The 22537-nt window shown below is 39.7% G+C and overlaps 1 protein-coding gene across 2 annotated transcripts in view; it reads left to right on the forward strand.

Moving 5' to 3' along the window:
* The window catches only part of DCP1A (decapping mRNA 1A), a 66037-nt gene extending 45179 nt beyond the window's left edge, over nt 1–20858 (forward strand). For both annotated transcript variants that reach the window (XM_006265374.4, XM_019495452.2), the window contains 4 exons: nt 4850–5611; nt 8851–8916; nt 13187–13405; nt 16664–20858. In XM_006265374.4, coding sequence (XP_006265436.1) covers nt 4850–5611; nt 8851–8916; nt 13187–13405; nt 16664–16741 — 1125 coding nt within the window. In that variant the 3' untranslated portion in view covers nt 16742–20858. The remainder of the gene's footprint in view (nt 1–4849; nt 5612–8850; nt 8917–13186; nt 13406–16663) is intronic.
* Nucleotides 20859–22537: the final 1679 nt, after the last annotated feature.

A 22537-nucleotide genomic window follows, 5' to 3' on the forward strand; every position in this document is an offset into this window, starting at 1 on the left:
AAAGGCCCTACTCATTTCACTGTAGGACATAACTGTTAGACATAGTTAAGGAGAAGTACAAATATTTAAACTACCACATTACATGAGCTATCTTTATTTAATTTGACCTTCTTTCTTGCTTTAGCAAAGTACCTGCACAAATGAAGGAAAGGTAAGGGACAGCTTGATTTCCCATGAGTTAAAGTCTGTTTCAGTTGAAAAAAAATTCAGAAGGGCCAGGATGGTTGATCACCATATTCAGATTACAGCAACTAAATATTTACTACTTTCATAAAAATAAGGAACCTGATTGCTATATAAATAAACTATATCAGTCCACACATTCTTTTGATGTCGTTTTAAAAACATTGCCTGCTCTGTAATACTTCAAAGTTTGTCAAGTTTTTTATCTCAGCAGTTTAACGAAGAGCTCTGTTGTGGGGTTGAATGCTTCTATGTCAGCAAATCAACAGAACTGGGTGGCTGCTTAAAGAAAAAAAGCGAGAACCTCTACTGGAATGAAGCTTTCATATTGCTTTTGATTTTAGCACTCTTTAAAGTCTTTTCCCAATTAGAATGCTATGCAATCTGGTTTCACTGCTGCTGGGTAACTGGCCTGTCCATGCTCACCAAAGTTCATCTCTGTGCCTTTTTGTACTCCTTCTTTTTTTGTAGGTGCAATTCATAACTCCAATTTTTGATCTATTGCATGTTTAATAAATCTACCCTTTTCTATCCTTTTTAATGTTGCTGAACTGACTTCAGTAAATGCACTGTGAGAGAGGACTCAATCCTTTATGATCTTTTGGCAGGATGGGGTTGTTATCCCACCAAACGGGGTTGTATATCATAATGATTTGGTGGACATCTCTGACATGCTATTTAGCCAGAGCTACAGGGCTAATGACATCTCCAATTTTAAAGGGGCAGAGTTAACTTCAGTACTTCAACTATAATATGTATGGAAGATCTTTGTGGCTGATTTCCCATTTTACTGTGCCGTGAACTATCTGAATGAGTGGCATGTTGCCATTTATGGCATGCTTAACACATTAATCATGCCGTAAATGTAACATCTGCTAAGGCTCTAAGAGGAATGCACATATACATATATCTATTTATTTAGTTCTCTTAAAGTATGGAATACCTTTGTGGCTGATTTGCACGGTGTCTTAAGTGGAATGTGCAGTATGCCCCAGTCCCCAACCAGCTGATTGTCAACATCAGGAGTGGGGCAGCCCTAGCCTGTTGGAAATTCTAGACTGTCCAGTCCCCATGCTTGGCAAAGTCAAAGCTGGATACCTGGCAGGAGCCAGTTAGCTGCATGGTGCTTAGCTTTCAACTTGCTGGTACATGTGAAGTCCAGGATTGTGATGGCAGAGGCAGAGTACACTGCAGCCTCAGCAAAACCTAAACTGTTAACTCTCTTGGGGCTGCTTCTGAAATAGCTTAGCCAAAATTACTGCCATCTTAGCAGCAGTTACAAAAGAGTTAATACTGTAGCTCTGGCCCTGACAAGTAAACTCCACCCATCCTTTCCTTGGGCCAGGCAGACAGGGAGAGCTGTCATTACAACTGCCATCCATTCCTTCTTTCCATGTAGAAAATCAGCTTCCCTACTTAGGACGCACAGCCCAGTTCTGGAGAGGGGGCTTGGGAGAGGTATATATGGTATGCAAGTAAATAGTTTGTTACAGGCTACCTGGTCTCTTTAGTGACCGGCAGCCTGCTCATCACACACAACCACTGCAGTCCATAAATTCAGGGCTTCATTGGGCTCCTACTAGCTGTTTCTTAGTTTTTTCCCAAGTAAATGAGAACAGTTTAAACAAATTTTTGCAGCTAATATAAATTTACAAGTATTTAAAAATCTCTTACTGGGTCAGCCTCATGTTAGATACAAGAGTGATTTTGTGCCTATTGCATGACAGACAGTTTAGGATAATCTCTAGGAGTATTACTGTACAGAAGTGCTCCTCTTAAGAGAAGGGAAGATGTTGCATTTATTCCATCATTCCCTTCTCCAGATGGGTGTAGTTAATTATGAATGGCTCATGTTCCCCTTACATGTACATGAACATGTTTTGAAAAAGCTTCAGGGATTGAAACTCCAAGTAGTTGTCCAGTAGTAATTGAGTTTCTGACTGTTCTCACAGTTTCTGAATGTGTTGCATGGTTTCACTTAAATTGACATGCACTTTACAAAATACTTCCTACTGAGACTTAATCCCTGATTTAAAAAAAAAAAAATCTAAATCTATTAGAGCCATTGTTTATCTTTACGATTTTGTAAAGAAAGCAGGCTAAGTTTTCACTATCAAAACCTGATGTATAAAATTTCACTCGTCAACCTTTTTTGCAGAAGCTGTCAGTTCTGCAAGAGGAGAGAGTAGCAACGCACTGTTCAAGGATATGCGTTAATTGCACAGGACTCCCTTTAGGTGCACTGTTACAGTTTGTTATATAGAAATGAGGAAGTTGCTGTGAGAGTACTGGTAGAGTTGAGATTTTTGGCTTGCAGCATTAGGGCTATAACTATTAAGTAGGGCTGTGTGAAGCTTTGGTTGCTGATTCGATTCAGTGGCCAAATCTCTGAATCTGAATCGAGTCGGGAGACCAATAAAAAGACTTGAATCGATCCAAAGCCTCCGAATCGATTCGGATGAGATTTGGGCAGTCCCCGCTCACTGCTGCAGGGAGCTGGACCTGGACTCTGTGCCAGTAGGTAGGGGGAGGGACAGCAGGGCTAGAGGAGGGGGGAGGAGACCGTGTGGGGGACCCCTGCCAGGTCCCATCCCCTGCCTGCTCTGTCAGCCCCCCTGAGTACCTCCGACCCCCCCCCCCTGCTCTCCCAGCCCCATCAATGGCTGCCCCACTTGGCCCCAGCATCCCATCACTTAAAAAAAGCCTTGCACTCACCGGCTGCTGTAGCGGCTGTCGGGGCTTCTGGGAGCTTGTGGCAGACACCATCACCACCACCCCCATGCAGCTCAGGGCAGTGTGGGGCAGTAGAGATCACCCTCCTGCCTGGCAGGAGCCAGTGAGTGGGGGGCTTTTTTTTAATGTGCCAGGATGCTGGGGCTGGGTGGGGCAGCCATTGATGGCGTTGGGAAAGCAGGCAGGGGATGGGGCCTGTTCCATTCGGCTGATTTTGGCAGTGGCCAAATCTCCAAATCCGATTTGGCTGAATCAATTTGGGACAATGATTCGAATTGCCAAATAGAATCGCTGTCCCCCAAATCAGCTGAATCCAGAGCAAATACTAGTCGCTTTGTATAGGCCTACTATTAGGTTTGTATATGTGACACCTTTCTGTCTCTTTTTTTGGTTAGGCACTTAGAAACAGACACTATAACTAGTGTCTGGATGGGAGTGAAATGGTTTGAGTGTCTCTTCCAAATAAAACTTCAAATAAACTAATAGGTTGAGACAAGATTCCAGGGGGTATGATGTTGCAGCTGTCCTACAGTTTGAAGGGTATAACTGAATCCTTGGTCACTGAATTCTTGGTCATGTATGGCATTTCAGGTGGCATTACTAGCCAAAAATGCTTTTTGCCTTCGCATGTGGTAAGACAGTTCTGAATATTGCCTTCTTGTAAATGTGGCAAAGAAGCCAGGCCTTTTTTTACTTCAACATTGGTTGATTGTAGCATGCAGTACAGGAACCTGCTTCTGAAAAGAAAGACCATCTGGAAACTACACTGTTAGCTCAGAGTACAGCTTTCTGCTTCCTTGGCAGTGGTAGTGACAGGGAGTATTTTGCACAGAGAAATTCAACTGATAATTAATCTCTAAATATTTGAATCTTGGACCTTGGTGCTCTTTATTTTCTCTGACTTTTACAGTATTAACCATTTCTGAACCATTTTGGAGTTTTTTTTCTTTTATTGATTCTAGGTAGTGTAACCTTCTAGTGCCCCTCCAATAATGTATAATGGCCTGGTGATAAAGATATGATGCATTGGCCCCTTTTATTAAAGTGCACTGAAGTGAACAATTCTTTTCTCTCCTTTTTTGGGGGTTCAAATTAGTTAGCTGTTTAATTTTCTTTTGTTCCCCATCTTTTCCTTTTTATGGGACAGTTAAAGAATGAGTGGTTTGATTTTTATTTTTTTTTAATAACTTTAATTTTTTTAGGAGCTTTGTTCATGTACTTATTTCTTCTTCAGTTTAAATAATTATACTTTTTCAGTATCCTTTAAAGTATTTAAGACGGCATTTTATTGTCTGTTAAAGCACACAATGATAAACATGTTTGTCAAATAGAAAATAAATCAGTAGGAAATGTAGTGTTTTTTATATTCATAGTACTGGAAAATAAAAACAAACTAAAGGTAATTGACCATACTCTTCCTTTTTTACTAATGCAAAAAATGGCTTTCTCTTGTTACAATATTTATTCTATGAGAAGAATTAAAAAAAAGAAATGCAGAGCTGCAGAAATAGATATAGCTTTTACTGACTGTCTTCTAACATTTCTGCATTCTCACTATTCCCCTCTCATCTGCTGATCCATTGAATTTACTGATAACCCTCACTTTTTGTCACGTGACACTTATTGCTGCTTTTTCTTACATACACACGTGAAGTTGTGCTAATGCAGTACCTAGGTTATTTGGTTTTTATTTCAAATAAAAAATGATGTCTTGGAAAACTTCCAGATTATATGTACACAAATTATGATTAAGTCAATTATATTGTTTATGTTTCAGTAAAACTTTGATTTTTTTTTAATTAGCAAAGAAAACTTCTCTTACCATCCTTTGCAGGTAATGTGAAACTAGTGCTTAAGGTATACAAATAATGCAATTTTGAAAATTTTTTTTTTTTTTTTTTTACTGTTTCTTTCCTACTTTTATTTTTTTCAGCTATTTCAATCAAGACACAAACATCTGACAGTAGAAGAATTATTTGGAACCTCCTTGCCAAAGGAGCAACCAACAATTCCATGTTCCAATCCAGACAAAATGGAGAAGTTGCCAGCTGATACATCTGGCAAAGAACACAGCTTGCTCCTACCTTTTTCCTTTGAGCAGTCATCAGTGATACATCAACCACTGGGAAAAGGAGAGAGTTCAGGTGTCAAAACCAGTGCCAGTACCTTGACTTCACAGGACTGTGTAGCACCTGTGCTCATTGCTCCAACTTCAGTTTCACAGCCTGACATAAAGAATGTTGCAAATTATACAGTTCGTTTAAGTCCCATTCTTAACTCGGTCTCTACAACAGAAGCTGCTACTCCGAAGATACTTCACAACCTAAAATCAAACAATATCATGCAAGTTATGCAGCAAGCTTCCAAGCAGATATCCCCACTTATGAATCAACCACCATCCGATGCAAACCACACTCCACAAAATCTGATGGCTTGCCAAACCCAGTTTATAACACCTTTGGCAACAACCAGTACAGGAAATACTTCTTCAAACACGCCCCTTCCAACTGTTGATCTTTTCCAGAAACTCAGGTTGACCCCACAGCATGACCAAATACCAACGCAGTCTCTTAGCAAAATAACTATAACTCCAAACATCTCATGCACAGTAAGCCAACTCGCAACACCAGAAAGCTTCAAAGAATCCCATGCTAAACCAGCTACCTTGAATAGCAAAATTATTTCTCCTCTTCAGGTATTGTATGGATATAATACATTTGTATTTCTTTTAAAGTATTGTAGGACTACAACTGCTTTGTCGTCTTAAATTTGAGCTTTCTTAAATTAGCTTAATAAAAGATGCTCAGAAATGCTGTAAGCCTTAAACAACTCAGTAACATGCAGTTAGGTTAGAAGTTTGATTCTTTTGTTTTTCATTATTATGGTGTGTGTGTGTGTGTGTGTGTGTGTGTGTGTGTGTGTGTGTGTGTGTGTTGGGGGGGGGTATATAAATTGAAAATTGTTGAATTGGTTTAGGTGCTCCTAGCCTTCTAGGACCTATGTCAGTATAGTTCTGTACTGCATCAGCAGAATTTCTAGCTCTAAAATTAATATGTACTTTTATTAATTGTATTTTTTTAGTTCTGTTTTGGTCTTGAGCTTTATTACTTACTGTGTATGTTTGAAAGTGTTCATTGCTGCTGACATAAGTTGCAAAATTTTATTTAGTGCTTTTAGATTCAGGTTCCTAATTCCCAAGTTCTCCCATCATGGTATGTGGCTGTTCCAGTGGTTTGTGAATGGTTAAGAAACTATTTTATTTCAGCTGCTTGTAGGTTATAGTTGACAAGCTGAGAAAAAAAAATAGTTCCCCTGGGTAGAGCATAGCCTTATTTAATTTTCTTCTATCATTAATGATGGAGCTGTCTGTAGAAGAGCAGATAATCAAGCTGCTGCCACGTTGGATAAGTATACTACAGGGAATTTACCAGTCTCTGTGGCACTAAAACACTACTAAACAGTGATATGAATGTTTGATAGGTAGACTAAATATGTGCTGTTTAGATCTATCTCCAGTTTCCTTTTTACACACTTTCTGCTTTTCAGATTTGACCTTAATTCCTAGTTTGGGACTCTAGCTTTCTCTTTAGAGGTGATAAGTTGTTTAGTTGAATGGGCAATTGGTTTGTATAGGTGGCCATGTTCTACCTTGGTCTCATTTCCAAAATTATATTAATGAATTGTGTTTGTTTCTGAGACCCAGTTGAACAATAATAAGAGTATAGCCCTGTCTCCCGGAATAACTGTAAGCATAAAACTTGTTTTGAGAGGAGATGGTTGGAAGTGTCATACTGCTATTTGGGATTTGGTTTTCAGTTGTGGAACTGGGTACAGACTTGCCGCTTTTCTACCGATCAGTGCTACTGTATGCTTAAGGGTTGCCTGCCCTTACAGTAGAATGATCTATATAAACTATCATAGCTTGTTCTTTTTAAGAAGATGCACTATTTTTCTTGCACCTACGTTCTGAAGAACTTTTTTTATTTTTTACTCCTTTTTTTGTAGATTAAGCCAATGTATTTACAGTACACTTGGTATGTTCTGCTGATTTCTTGTTGTTAATGCACTTCATCAGACAACCCTTTAATTACTTTTAACTTCTACATAACCTTGCTAACCCCTGATAACAGTAGATTGTTACTGATTGTCACCTTACCCATTTTTAAGTTTCTAGTTTTTCAACATGTTTGCTGTTTATCTAAGGCCCCTCATTTTGTTGCAGCAAGATTTGCAAGTTTGGTAGCTTGTACTGGTCAGGCTGAAACTGCCACTGCTTGTCACTAACAAAGTGGCACTGTTCTATTGATTCTGAATCATACTCAGTTTTTCTTCTTCTAGTGTTTTTATCCTTCTAGGATAAGCCCTGTGTTTATTTTTTGCATGGATTAAAAAAGAATAAAGTGCAACTTTTAGTATGTTTTTCTCTTCTTGGAGATGAGTATTCTTGTCTCTTAAAAATGGCTTTCATTATGACATCCTTCTAATGATCTTGTTCCTAGTCTTCTTACCTTTTATTTATCAAAGGTTTTAGAGAAGGTCATGACTAGCACACTATTGGTTTACCTTGTTCGAAATCACCTTTTTAAGAGATTCTATGACTATAATTTTTGGCTCAAGCATAAAATTGAGACTACCATTCTTTATTCAGTGTTTGAATAAAGATTTGAGAACAGCAGTTTTTGACCAATTTTTTTTTATATTGTTAAACGTTATTATAGCTTTTGATGCTCACAGTTGTGATATCTTTGAACCTTTAGAAAAGCTGATAATTCTTATTCAGAATTTGCCTTTGACTTACAAAGTCAAACCTTAACCTTAAACTGCATTGTGCAGATACAGTTTTGATACTTTCTTCCCCTCCTCTAGATTTATCATGTCTATATATTTCCATTATGGATTTAAACATTTCATGTCCTTTGGACAGTATTTAAATGTGGTCTGTCACAAACTAGCAAAGGAATTCCTAGTTGTTACACAAGTGAGTCTTAATACTGGCAAGATCAAATGGGTATTTTTTTCCACGAAGTTAGTTTTATCTTTTGGTCCTTGTCTTTATTGGGATACGTCTTGATCTCTGGCAGTGCAGATAGGTTTTTGTTATGCACATGGATGTTGCTAAGATAGTGGCGAGCTAAATGTAGCAGGATGTCAAGGGTTTGTTGCAGTATCTTCTGTTTATATCTTTATCTTATATATTGCTTTCTCTCTGAATGATATCCAAGAGAGTCTGTGCACTACTTGTGATTCTTGATCAGCAGGAATACTGTAAATCAATTAGCTTCCTGTTTCAGTTGAGATTAATAACATAATCTTTAGCAAAATATTGAATAGAATTTCCTGTTAACTTATCAAATCTACTACAATGTAAGATCTTCGTGTTGTTGCACTTGGCTTGTTCTCATTTTCCAGTGTATCTTAAGATTTATGTTCCAATATATTTTTAACTATTTATGGTATTTTCCCCTTTTTTAAGGTTGTAGATCTGTTTTTCCTGAAGCTTCTTTTTTGTATCTTCAAATGTAGATTCTTTTTTCTGACTTATTTTTATGATAATGCTTGACTTCATCTATTGTTTTGCTCCACTTGTAACATTATATACGTCTATATTCTATTAAGTAGATAGATAGCTCTATAAACTTAATAGAATATATACATATATAACATTACAAGTAGAGCAAAACAATAGATGAACTCAAACATTAACATAAAATAAGTCAGAAAAAAGAATCTACATTTGAAGATGCAAAATATTGCAGGAACAACAAACCTATATGTATAAACTTAAGTTTACATATATCTAAATTTAATAAAAAAGGTATCTTGGCAGTCTTTTATTTTAGTAATTAACTAGGAGAAAAAATGAAAAATGTAGACACTGGAAGTTCAGAAACACTGAACTTATGGGGAGGTTTTAACTCCTTTTTTCATTTGCAGATTGTACAGCAAAACAAGGAACCAGAAGTATTTCCACAGCCCAAAACTATGTCAAAAACTAGCCAAGTAAGTGTATGAATTTTCCTTTAGTAAATAAATTACTATTCATGGTAACTTTTTTCTAAGAAAAATATTCTTTGTATCTTGACAACCTGAGTATAAGAACATAGTAATGTTACCATCCCAACTGCTGGTGATGATGCAGGAATTAGAAAGAATATTTTACCCTGCAATCTCAGATTGAGTTTGCATCATAGCAGTTTGGAAAAACCTGTTTCTGTATACTAAAATGAAAGTAATTGAATAGCAAGCAATAAAGAACACTAATTCCATGATTTACTATTTAAGCTGGTTCTCAACCTTTTTTAGACTCAAGGCACCCTTCGTTAGACTGAAGGTCATCCCTTGGAAAATTGCAGTTCTTAGTTTTCATTCGCTCTTTGAGTATGGAAAAAAATACAGCAATTTTTCTGTTTCAAAGAACTCAGAAAGCCCACAACATGTCAGAATGTTTTTAATGCTATAAATCCTTATTTGAAATTCTTGGGCTTATCTTGTGAATCATGTTTCCACACCTAACAGTGCTAAACCCTGCAGTCCCTTTGAAAGGATCTGAAGGCATCCCAGGGTATCTTGCCACCCTGCTTGAGAATCACTAATAAAAGCTGTGGTTATATCTAGATGCCTCCATCAAAGGATACTTGGCACTGTACAAAAGTGGAAAGTTACAGTCCCTGCTTCCAAACCATTGATATTCTCAACAAGACAAGCATACCACCTGAGTGAGTCGAATGTGGTAAAAAAGTGAAGGATAGGATAAAGTAGGGATCTGGAAATCAACTCTAGCATACACTAGCTATGAGCACAGTTGGTAGCCAATCCATTTTAGTGACTACCATAATTGAAACTCTTGCTTTCATGGATTAAGTATTAAGATTATTAAAATCCGAACAGAAGAGCCTTTGAGCAGGTTAATAATCATGTTAACTCAAAGTCAAGTCAACTTTGAGATTCCCATCAGAAAGTTATTAGCTGTAGCCAAAAAGCAAGGTCAAGCCTTTTAATAAATTGAGTTTACCTTTAATGATTTTTATTTCACTATGTATGTCAAAACATGATTTAAAAGTTGAAAGCACAACTTAATGTAGTTCTCTCTGGAGATCAGTAGCACCCAAACTGATCTGTTAAATCAATATTTAATTGTTAGATATACAAACACCTACACATGATTCACAAGATAAACCTAGACATTTCCAAAAGAAATCCATAGCATCAAAATCACTGTGATCCTATTGTGGCCTTTCTGAATTATTTGCAGCAGAAGAATTGCTGTATTATTTTTCTATAGTCAAGAAATGAATGAAAGCTAAGACCTAACATTTCCCATGGGGTGCCCTGAGTCTCAAAAGGTTGAGAATCACTGACAATAAGGTATGAAGAGACAGACCAGTTATATTATGGGTGGAAGGGGACATTGTATGCATCTGCTGTTCCATGGTAAGCATCCAGTCTCGCACTCTGCAGTAAATGTGTTAAGTGGAGATGTTTTATTTGTGGCAAACTGCTCCACCTTAGTTTCCATTTATTACAGGATAGGACTGTACATATGTAATAGTTACAGCAGAATGGATGATGCACCCCTCCCCTTTAACTCAATATTAAATTATTTCATCCCCACCTTTAGTGTGCTGATGCTCTGGCATGAGCTGGCCTGAAAGTGTTGTGATTTTTCAAATTTAAACTTTACCGGGGGCTTTCCATACTATATTGTTATTTACCTGAAACCAAACCAAGACAACTTTGAATTTAAAATGACCTCCCCCAATAATTTGAGTTTATACCGTGTCCCAGAATATGAAGCGCATGTTGGCACTGGCCCCAACTGTCTCCAGGCAACAGCAGTGGTGTTGGCTTTACCCTTAGACTTGGGTCAGAGCCAAAGTCAGAGCTGCAGCAAGTCTCCTGCCACTGTGCAGTCTTCCCCCAATGCTCCCTCTGAGCTTCATATGGCACAGCCTTCCCCTCCACCCCCACCCTACCCCACCCCACCCCACCCCACCCCACGCACCTTATCTCCTGAACCATCCATCCCCTCCCCTGGTGCCTGAGCCACTTTGAGCTGCCCTGGCTACAGCCATTCAGTGGTGGTGCCAACAGCTCCATCCCTGGTCCAGGCAGGCATCTGCTGCAGCTCCAAGACCAGGCCTGGATTGGAGATGCCTGCCCTGGGCCAATACTCAAATCCAGAACAAGACTGCTTTCTTCCCCACCCCACTCCACCATGTTGAATGCAGGAAAACAACAAACTTATCTTTTGATTTCAAGTAAATACTGTAATATTAATCTTGCAAGTTTTAATCCTTTTGATATGATTTAGCATAGTTTAACTTTTATTTTTAATAGGTTATTTTTGAACTTTCAAAAGAGACATTTTATTTAGGTATGAAAGCAGTTTATTTTTCACCTTTTGTTTACAATGTTTTATCTATGGCTGCTTCATTTCTTTTTTTTTTTTTTCTTGGCTGGAACTGACAAAACTTTCAAAAAAAAAAAAGTTGGTCACTCAGGAGGCTTAAGCAAGAGAGGATGTTTGCTGAGTATATTCTGACATGGCTTACAGGGAGTCAAGGGATAATAACCTGAAGTAGTAACTTAATTGTACAGATATAGCAGGGATTGGCAACATTTTTTGGACTGAGTGCCAAAAACATCCACAACCTTGACTTGTAAGATGTTGGCGTACCAGGGGTGGATTGCAGGGGAGCCACGAGGTGCCTGATCCTTGTTGTGGCAGCAGTCCTGCCATCCGTTGTGAGGCACACATGCCAAGCAAAATGCCTATACGTGTCACACTTTAGCATGCATGCTAGGGATTGCTTTCCCCTGAGAGAGAGCCTGTCTGCACCTCTCCCCTTTTATACTTCAGTGGAAGGTTTTATTATTGTGAATTCTTCCTATTGATTTCTCTGTAGAAGAAGAATCCATGAGAAGGCTGTGCCTCAACAGGCTCAAAAAAGAAAATAAAAATAATTGAAAGTTACAATTTAAGTTGTTATTAGAGTAAAGTAACTAATGAAGATATTAACATATTCTATTAACTCTATTATCCGGTCCTTTAGTTCAAAAGAATACGTTCTTTTGTCAGGTCAGCAGATATGGAAAATTAATCCAGGGCCTCTGTTCTGCATGTTCTAGGTTTAGGATGAACAGAACAGTTTGAGGAATAAACTCGTGGACACTAAGTTGCCTAGTTGTCAACTTTATCATCTTACCCTTCCCTCTTCTTTGCAGAGTTAACAACTGTGGGGGTAGAGACTACAAGAGGAAGAAAGGGCCTCGAAGAAAAGAATCCTCTGAGTTGTCTAATTTCAGCTGTTAACATTTTAGACTTATAAAAACTAATCAATTTATTTCAGCCAGTTAAGGACCGAGCCACTTTGTTTTATGCACCAAAAGCTTTAAAGTTTTCTGCTTGTACCTGTCATCTTTTATTAGACCAACCCAAATAGTTGGAGAAAAGTTATTAAGCAAGCTTTCGGGTTCAAAAACCCTTTGTCAGGCTAAGGAAGTTTCAGCAGTTGGTGTGTGCTCTTCCTCGATGGAATCCATCCAGGAAGAGCACACACCAACTGCTGAAACTTCCTTAGCCTGACAAAGGGTTTTTGAACCCGAAAGCTTGCTTAATAACTTAACTATTCTCCAACTATTTGGGCTGGTCTAATAAAAGATATCAAAGTCACCCAAGGAACCTTGTCTGCCTATGTCCTTAGACCAACACGGCTACAACCTAAACCCCTGCTTGTATCTGTGTTTATATGCAGTGCATTTCCACAAATATGTTTTAAAGGTGTTTGGTATGGTAATGAGCATCCTTAACTCCCACTGTTTGCAAAACTGTTAAGTATCCATTAGGTACCTGATGTTTCCCAGTGCTAGTTGAATCTATTTTCTCCACCCTCTTGCCATAATATAAAATAGAAAGATTAAATGCATGTTATTTTTTTAAGACTAACTTACATTTTTTTTCCAGTTGTACAGTTACCTGCAGTTTCATGTGTTAAAACTATATTGTTCTTAAGAAATGAAGAGCCACAGCACAAACACCACCAGTGAAATGACTCTTCTGGACTCTTAATCTGGTGAACCACTTATTTGCAACCTTACACACACAAATCAGTGTCTAAGGCGTGACGTATGGACCTTTAGGCATTTTATCCCTCTGCTTGTATTAAATCTTGAATAGTAAACCACAGTACTGTCTATATGCACCTGATCTGTAAGGGTATTATAATAACAGTCCTTGCCAAGCACTGAATTGTATTCCTTTTCCTGACAGGTTGCACCTCCCCAGTTTGCTACAGCTACAACTACAGTGGCACCTTCAATCCTCTTGTCTCCTAGTGTTTTCCAGCAGTCAGCTACAAAATCCACTGAAGTGGAAAATAAAGCCACTCCTTCTTCCCCTCTAACACTTGGAGCAACAGAAATCCAGGCTATGTCGCCTACTGTCCTCAGTCGGTCTCAGCTCCAGGAGACATTAATACATCTAATAAAGGTACTGTCAGTATTGCCTCCTTGCTTTTTCTTTGCTTTGGTGTTCTGAAGAAATACTATGACATCCATGCCCTTGAAACTCCTATTTACTTTGGTAGACACTACCGGACTTCAGCAATCTTGAAAGTTCTGATTACAGGCAACCCTCACTTAATGTGGCTTTGCTTACTGTGGTTTCGTTATAATGCACATTTAAAATACGTACCTAGTTTTGCTTGGCGCTGAGTGCGTTTCGCTATAATGCTTAGCGCAGGTGTGGGGAGAAGCAGCGGTGGGGGAAGTGGTGAGTGGCAGCCAGCAGGAGCCCAGGGAGTGGTGGCAGGAGGCCAGGGTCCACTCCGGCACATGAGCTTGAAGCCCAGGTCAGCAGGGCCCGGGAGCACAGGGTCTGCTCCGGCACATGGTGCCTGAGCGGCCAGTGGGTGGAGAGGAGCAGCAGCAGCAGTGACAAGGAGTGGATGGGGGGGGCATGAGTGCAGGGCCTGGGCCAGAGGAGTATCAGAAGCCAGTGCAAGCTGAGCCCACAGAGCTCCCCCGCCCGAGCCTGCAGTGATCTGGCGGTGGCCGCTTATCCCTGTGCCGGGTGCCCTGGAGGGAGCCCCTTCTAGGAAAAGTGGGGCAACTGCTTACCTCATGCCAGAGCCCCGACACAGGCCCCATGGTTGGGGTGGCTGGGGCCATGCACTGGTGGCTGACAGGTGCGGGCCAGCGAGGGAACATTGAGGCTGGGAGGAGCTAATGCCTTCCCTGGCAGAGTCCACTTGGTGCCTTGCCAGGAGCGGCCCAGCCAGGGCCGGCAGCAGCACAGGACCCAGACCAGCAGGGCCCAGGGTGGGGTACAGGAGCACGGGATCTGGGTCGGCAGAACCAGTTACCTTTATTTACACTAAATCCTATGGGGAAATGGGTTCCACTTAACGCTGTTTCACTTAGCGCTTGGTTTTTGCCAGAACCAATTAGGAGTGCTAAGCAGGGGTTGCCTGTATTTAGTACAGGCACCAGTTATAGTCAAGCTGTCTTTCTTTCCAGCATGACATTATTTCCCTTTTTGTAGTAAAGATAGGGAATGGAAGGGAAATCTGCATTGGGCTTTCTTTCCATTCTTTATAAAATCTGTAGAAAATGTGTAACTCCAAGCTATATTAACTTTCTTGTGGACCTTAAGCTTCTCTTTCTAGGGTAAATTGCTAGGGTAGCTTTGGAACAAACTATCTTTGACAGCATGACTTCAACAGATTTGCTTGGTCATGAAACCAAGAAGAGCAGAAAGAAGCTTGAGCTCCTGTTGCACAATTAACTTTAGCCTAGCAAATCCCAGGGCATCCACAGAGTTTGGGAGGGAGACCTAATACATTGTAGTTAGAAGTGCACCGATACATTGGTCTGATATCAGATCGGCACAGATATAAAGAAAATTGACTATCAGAAATTGGCCTGATGTGGCCAATATTTTGGCCAATAAATGCCCGTACCTGTACACAGCCACAGCGCAGCACGCAGGCGAGGAACAGAGCCTGGCAGCTTGGAGAGCTGCCTGTAGCTGGTAATTCGGTTGTGGTGAAAGGGGAGGGGGCAGAAAAGGGGTGTTGGGGGTAGATCAGTCCCTCCCCACCCCCCCCACCCCCCTGTAGTGAAGGAGCAGTGGGGCTGAGGTAGGAACTGCCCAGCCAGGGTGGGGCAGGTGTGGGGTAGAGCCGCAGCTTTTCTGGGGGGTGCAGGGAGTGGGGCGGCAGCTCCTGCTGCTGCGCAGCATTGATCCAGGAGCAGCTCATCTGCTCATCCAGCAGCTCCCACTGCTGCTGCTAGTCTTGGGGGGGGGGGCATGTACCCCTGGATTTGCGTGGGGTGGGCTGCAGCTGGAGCCAGGGGCCACTTGGAGAGGGCGCCAGCAGCACTGGGAGTGCATGGCCCCAGCCCTCCCCGTGCAGATCCGGGGCCACCCCCCTCCCCCATGTCTTCCTGGATGAGCAGCAGTGGGAGCTGCTGGATGAGCAGATGAGCTGCTTATGGACCAGCAGTGCGCAGCAGAGGGAACCACCTCCCCGGACAAGCTGTACAAGTTGTACTTGCCTCACCCTGGCAGGGCAGCACCTGCCCCAGCCCCACTGCTCCCTCACCATGGGAAACATTGATCTGTTCCCTGCCCATGCCCCTTCCCTCCCCTCTCCCCTTTCACCACAACCGACCTACTAGTTGCATGCAGCTGTATCAGAAATCAAATCGATATTGGTCGATATGCCTCCTTAATAACCAGCTATCTGTATCAACCCCCAAAATCTCTATCGGTGCACCCCTAATTGTAGAATACTTGTTGTTCCAGCAGCAAGTCTTATGTAGGGGGAAGTAACATGGGGCAGGATTTTGCCTACAGAAGTTGAAAAATCCATGTGAATTCCACATATATTGGAACTAAAGCTCAATTTTGGAAGAAAACAAACAACATCACCCCTGCCCCTCCCGCTGCCCCTCCCCTGAATCATGAAAAACCTGCAAGCTGGGCTCCACTGTCAGCACTCTTTATCTTCATCAGAGGCATTTTGCAATTATTTCTGCCCTGTGATCTTAAGAACACTCAAATGTGTTCCTACTCAAATGTTAGTTCTCACTCTCACTGTGTGGAGTTACGTATTTGTTTCCCCCGTTGAGGGCATTGCTTCCGATTGGCTGTCGTCTTCCCACTTTACATATGTGGGTACTGTAAACATTGATCAGAATTTGGCATTACTTTCAGTAGGGCTCAATGATTCCAGTGGAATGTGGAGGGGCAAAGAGCAACTTACTGCAGAGGAAGAAGCAGAATATTTTCTCTTTGTGCTTATTGGGTTTTTTTGTTTGTGTGTTTGTTTTTTGGTGTCTGCTTAGATGTGTTGCCATGTGAAGCATTTGGATCCAAGGCAACTAGAGTAGCTTTTAAGTGCTCCATACAGTTCAGGGTGACTAGTTTACCACTAAAAATAATGATCTAAGATTTTATACAGAAGTATACACAGTGGATTATTTCTAGACTGACTTAAGAGGTATGTGACTGCAGAAATTCTTATCTATCATGTTAGGACCATTTGAAATATATGTACAGGGTTGCCATGGCCTCACCTCTCACTGTCCCAGTCTGTCTGTGGATTGCCCTTGTGCAGCCATTCTGCCTTACACCACCAGTTTTCACCTTAGGATGTCTTATATCCAGTTAAATAATAAAAAGATAGCATTACTTACATGTGTGTTTCTAGCTAATGCACTGCCTATGCTTTTCCTTCTGCAGAATGATTCCAGTTTTCTCACCACTATTCATGATGTCTACTTGCAAGTCCTGACCAAGAATACTGATATTAATCTATAATTGAAGTTAATTCAGTTCCACTGACAACACATCTGCTTCAGAAACAATTATGCCTCATCTATAAAACTAATATTTTTTTAAAAAGAATATTTAGTTTTCAACGTCTTGAATTTGAGCCTGTTAGGAAAGACTGTTCCTTAAAAATACTTCTAAAAGTAATGTTCTCAGAAGTGATCTAGGTTTCACTGTGATCATCACCAGCAAACCTTTGTTCTATGGAAACGTTGGTTAGTTGCAAATGAGCTTTCAGTAGCATTAAGTGAGTGTGCAGATGTTTGAGTCACTGTCATTTCTAGCTGTTTTCATTTTTAAGAGTTAAGGGGGAACAATGCTATTTTTCAACTATCAAGTGTATACCACACTTTGCAGACAAGAGCGAATTGAGTTACAAACCCCACTTCTATTTTTAAGGGCTGCATAAAGGCTGGAGCAGGTAATTTGTTATGATGAGTTGGCTATGGGAAGATGAGTCCATGGGAAAAGGTACTGTGCTCAGGCTTGAAGAGAGCTGCTGTTGGAGCTAAACATTTGATGTACAGGTTAAAAAAGTTCTCTTGCCTGTTCCTGAGCAACCAGAAGCCTCTACCCAACACGCACCCATTTATTTTGTAAGTGTGTATGTTTAACTAGATTCAGCACCTGTGGCAATATGCCGGTTCCTCATTAAGTTATACTTGGTTGTTCTACAAAGGCAGAATCTAAGCATGCAAAATCTTAGGAAGTGGCAGTTGAATCTTCTTTTAAGTATCTGTTTAATTGTGGCATTTGGATTCTAGTTGTTACAGTTTTTTTAAATATATTTGGAGGAGAGTACCCTATAAGCCTGTTGTTTCCCTGTTATGTGGAGTTCAATATGGATTTTTGGAACACATTGTTTCCCTTTAGCCAAGGATGGACCAGTACCATAGTTGAGTTTCATTCCTCAGTTGTGTTGGTACTGTAATGTTGAAAACTATGCAGATGGGGAAGAAATGCGAACTGTTCCCTTATCTTCTACCCCCTCAGACTTTTTCATGCTTGTCATACTGCATTTATTTAAAAAAGTGAAGCTTCTTTATATATGGTTTAATGTTTCAGTATTTACTAGTGTAAAACTCTAACTACTTCTTCACATTTCCCCACGTAAAGTTATACTAATCCTTAATGATATTTTGCTATGCTGCTATTGGTCTATCCATGACTTAAATTTATTTCTATATGGCATGCAAACGTAGTTAATAATACTTAAATGTAGATCTCAATTTATTCCAGCAATAGTAATTTTAAAGGATGCTTTTTGAGTAGTAAGGTCTTGGTTTATATGGTAAAGGATAATTTGTAGTAAATATAACCAGTTAAGATGCACTGCTTTTTTTTTTTCCAAGCACTATTGAAATGAAGAAGAAAGAACAAATTTCATTTGGCTCTACAAAACAGAATCTACTAAGGATGAGTTATAATAATGTGACATAGTCAAAATGCAGGGTCATTTCATTGGAAATGATCAAATAAGCTTTAATTGTAAATTTATCACAAATCAGTGTTTCGCAGTCATAACAAAGTATGAGTTTTTATGCATCTAATATCTCTTAGTATAGACTTTGGTTTTTGAGTGGAAAAAGTGTTGTTTTTTTCCTGCAAAATCTGCCTTCTAAAAAGCTCTTTAACAGCCATTGGGATTCAGTATTTCCAGGTAAAAATATATAGTATTTTATGTTAGAAAAGTATGCAGAATTCAGGGAAATGTGTTAGCAATCATGCAAGTTTACCAAGAAATGTATTGGCTTTAATGGTAGAATTTGAATTCAGCAATAGACTTTCTGAACCTTGCTTAGGAAGAAGGGAGCTTTCTTACTCACATACTGCACAAATCGCAAAAATATGCTTCATTTATCTAACCTATAGACATAATGCAAGTCAAATTTGAGGTCCCCTTAGCAGGAGAGAGAAGGGGGGCGGGGGAGGCCAAATCAGAGAGCAGTTCTCTTGGATATAGTTCTAGCCTAAACCAAATGTTACACTTGGTTTTCTCCAGCTTTAACAGACTGAGTCAGTACATTCTTGATTTTTTTTTTTATAAGAATTTTTAGTACCTTGAAAAGGAGGTTGAATTAAAGGAGACGTTCCCTAGTGTAGAGAGGAGATGGGGAGCTACTGTAATCATACCAACCTTTCAGATATATTACAACTAAATACTGTCACATTCTTCAAGTAATATCCAAAATGTCAAAATGATGGGACAGTTGAGGAGTTCCTTCATACCATTGTACTGCAATTTGGAGTACAAGTCCTGGACAGCTGACAAAGGGAATATTATTTTAAATAGCATCATTACAAGAAGTTACGCTCTAAAGCCCAAACTGTCCATGTTTTTGTTAAATATGTTTTGCATTATAACTGTCCAGAAACCTTGACAAGCAGTAGGCAGATTCAAATTTTCATTTTTTTTTTTCTTGTAGTAGTGCCAAAAAGTGTTCTTCCCAGCTTGCAAACAAACTTCATTAGGTATAAAATGAAATAACTTTAGGTAAGCATTATAAGTGATTTCTGTTCATGTTGATTTTTTTCTGCACCTTTTATCCCCCACTCCATATATGTAGCAGACACTGGGAGGGGTGTCCTGTAATAAAACATATAGCACAGTTATCCCCTGCAGTATATGCAAAGTGCCAGAATAGTGCTCTTCATAATACGTAAATGTTTAACAGATAAACCTATTCAAGGAGAAATTGCTTTGTAAAACAAAAGTTCAACTGCAGCATAAAACATGAGATGTTTTAAAATGTGGAAGTTATTTGACAGCTTTACTTTTGTCATTTTAACCTTTTGTAATAACATAGAATTAATGAGCTTGTCTCCTTGTGAAGAGCTTGATTCATGTTAGCTGCATGTAGTAATAGCTAATGCATATAGCTAGTTACCAAGGGTCACCACAGCAGCTGAACATGACTATTTAAAGTGACTTTTATTGTGGTAAAGCTGCCAGTAAATTGGATTTTACTCATTAGTTTTGAGAGTTCAAAGATTAGTTTACTCCCAGAATGAATTTTACTGTCTCAGCATGTTTCTTTGACCAGTGTTCAATTACTTGGAAAATTACAATTTACTAATGACAGATTATTTTTAAAATTATAACTGCTTTATTATTCACAATATTAAGATTGTTTCTCAGTTCTGTAGTTGCATTATTAACATGATGGCAGTTATAATCCCCGAAGTTGCATGAAAGGTGCCTACTAGCTATTAATTTGGAGGCAGTATATCTGTCAAATTAGACAAGATTTGCAAACCAGTTGAGGCAGAATGTAACATTTAAAGTAATTGATTTCTAGTTTCATATAACAAATGCTTAATTCTCTAGATATGGATATTTTAATATTATATTTGAATGCTCGCTGTTGGACTCATTTCATTTCACCCATATTTTGGTTTGGCCTACTTAAGTACCTTCTTGGAAACAATGCCCTGTGTAGTCCAGATGTAATTATTGCAAAACTTTAAAAAGCTAATAATTAATTTGGAACATTATTTTTAAAAATATTTTAGAGAAATCAGCCACCTTTTGCCAGTTTATTGAGTTGCTTCTTGCTAACAACATATCTTAACAGGAGGAATGTGTGCAATATATTTCACCGTAGTGTTGTCTGACATCATTGTGAAAATGTTAAGATGCAATATCTTCCTTCCACTTTAAATTGGAAAAAAATGCAATATCTTTCTCTGGTGGTCTATTTTTTTTAATCTATTCACTGTATGGGCACATGGCTTTTTTGTATTTTTTTTTTTAAATGTACAGTATGCATTTTTTAAGTGTCTCATTTTTTAACACCTTTTTTCAGATGCACCAGTTACCCATTTGCATGTTCTTTCAGTGTGAAGAGCTTGAGACCTTGGTATTTTTTTAATAGTCATTCCTTGAAACATATGTGAACAATATTTTAGAAGTCCAAAAAAAGTAGATACTGCATCATTAACATTTCAATGTGTTATGGACTTTATATCATCTATGTATGTTTGCAAATATTAAGTTATTGCATAAATGTTTAAGAATGAACATTTTTCATCCAAAATTTTGTATGTTTGCAAATATATTTTTGTAATAAAATTTCAAAAACAAATGTTTCAGCACCTCCTAAAATCTTCCACTCTTTGCTTTCATTTGTAGTGGCAGGAACTCGCTATGAGTGTAAACTCAAAAAGTATACTTGGGGTAAGAATCTTGCAGTTCGGAGCCTTTATGGAATCTTTGTGTTGCAAAATGAACCTAGTGGCACAAAGTGGAACCCACAAAAAGTTATAAGAGGAGAATATGTGGATACTTAAAAGCCAGCAGAACCTGAGCATTTAGCATCTCTCTTTCTTGCTACTGTTACTTATCCTACTTTAATGCCTTAAGTTTGTATTTAGTCTGATGTATCAACCAATGCTCTTCGTTTCTGAAAATCTGCAAGGTCACTATTGCAAATCCTGCTGCACTAGTTTCAATTGGCTTGGATCCCAGTCTTTAATTTTTGTAATTCTCTTCTCATCTAAACTAATGGATGTTGTGTGACCAAATACTAGTCTTAGACGAGCTAAATGTGGACTTGGCAATTGTCTGAATTAATCCAGTTGCCATTTGCTATATAATAATTAAGATTATTCTATGTCAGTAGTGCCCAACTTTTCACATTGTTGACTGATGAGCCCAATCCAGCTGCAGAGGGTTGCACAGACTGACCTTGATCCATCTGCTTGGGGCAGAGGTAGGGTAGAGCAGGCCTAATCTGGGCGTGCATGTGGGGGGGCGCAACCTGGTTGCAGTCCCAATCCAGACACACTGGGCAAGACAGCTCCGATACAGACCCATGAGGGGTTGGGAAATGAAGCAGCTCTGGTCCGGAGGTGCGAGGCAGGGTAAGGCAGTCCTGATCTGGATGCATGGTGGGAAGGGGAGAACACAAGAAGCCTAACCCCAATCTGGATGTGTTGGGGGTGGGGTGGAGTGGCTCTGATCCAGACATAAAAATGGGTGAAGAGAGGAGCCTGGGGAGCAGCCCAGCCCAGGCTGAACTGGACTTGCAGGCATTGGTGGGCCTGGACCTAATCCCACTGCATGGCAATGGCCCAAACAAAGCTAGATCCAGCCACATGGAGCTTCCATGGCTCCCTGCTGCCAAGCTTTCCAACCCATTGGAGAGCCCTGCAGGCCAGATGTAATGACTCCACAGGATAGATTTGACCAGCAGGCTGGAGGTTGAGCCACTCCTCTATACTATTTGCGCCAGCAGGTTCCTCTCCAATTGCCTTTCCTTACAGACTTCCAGAAGGCAAAAGTGATCACTTCTGTGGAATAGTCATGGAAACAAAATAGCAACAGGCAAGGTCTGAATTCTGGCTTTGCTTGCCACACTGAACTTGTGTGTGCTACCACCATTGTGGAAAAAGATGGAAAACTAAGAACACTGGGTTTTTTTGGTTGGGGTTTTTTTTTACTTGAAGAGACTGATGTTTTCATTGAATTTCATACATAGTTTAGAAGATGGTTAGTCAGTATATAACTATAAAGACTTGATCCAGTCTTTTAAAGACTTGATCCCTTGCTTAACTAGAGTCCTGAGTGAGGGGGAGTTCACTTGAGGGTTGCCTAGAAATTCTCATCTTTCTTCACTGTTAGCTTTGTGAGAGGAAGCAGGAAAAAGGGCACCTTTTGGGACCAAGGAACAGTGAACAAGCTAGTTTACAGGGGAGTCTGCTAAGGAAGGTCTGCTGAAAAAGAGAGGCAACAGATTAAGACTCGCAGAGAAATGGCTGGAAGACATCACAATGCCAGGGCCA

The sequence above is a fragment of the Alligator mississippiensis genome, chromosome 12, assembly GCF_030867095.1.
Source record: "Alligator mississippiensis isolate rAllMis1 chromosome 12, rAllMis1, whole genome shotgun sequence".
In the NCBI taxonomy this organism is placed as follows: Eukaryota; Metazoa; Chordata; order Crocodylia; family Alligatoridae; genus Alligator; species Alligator mississippiensis.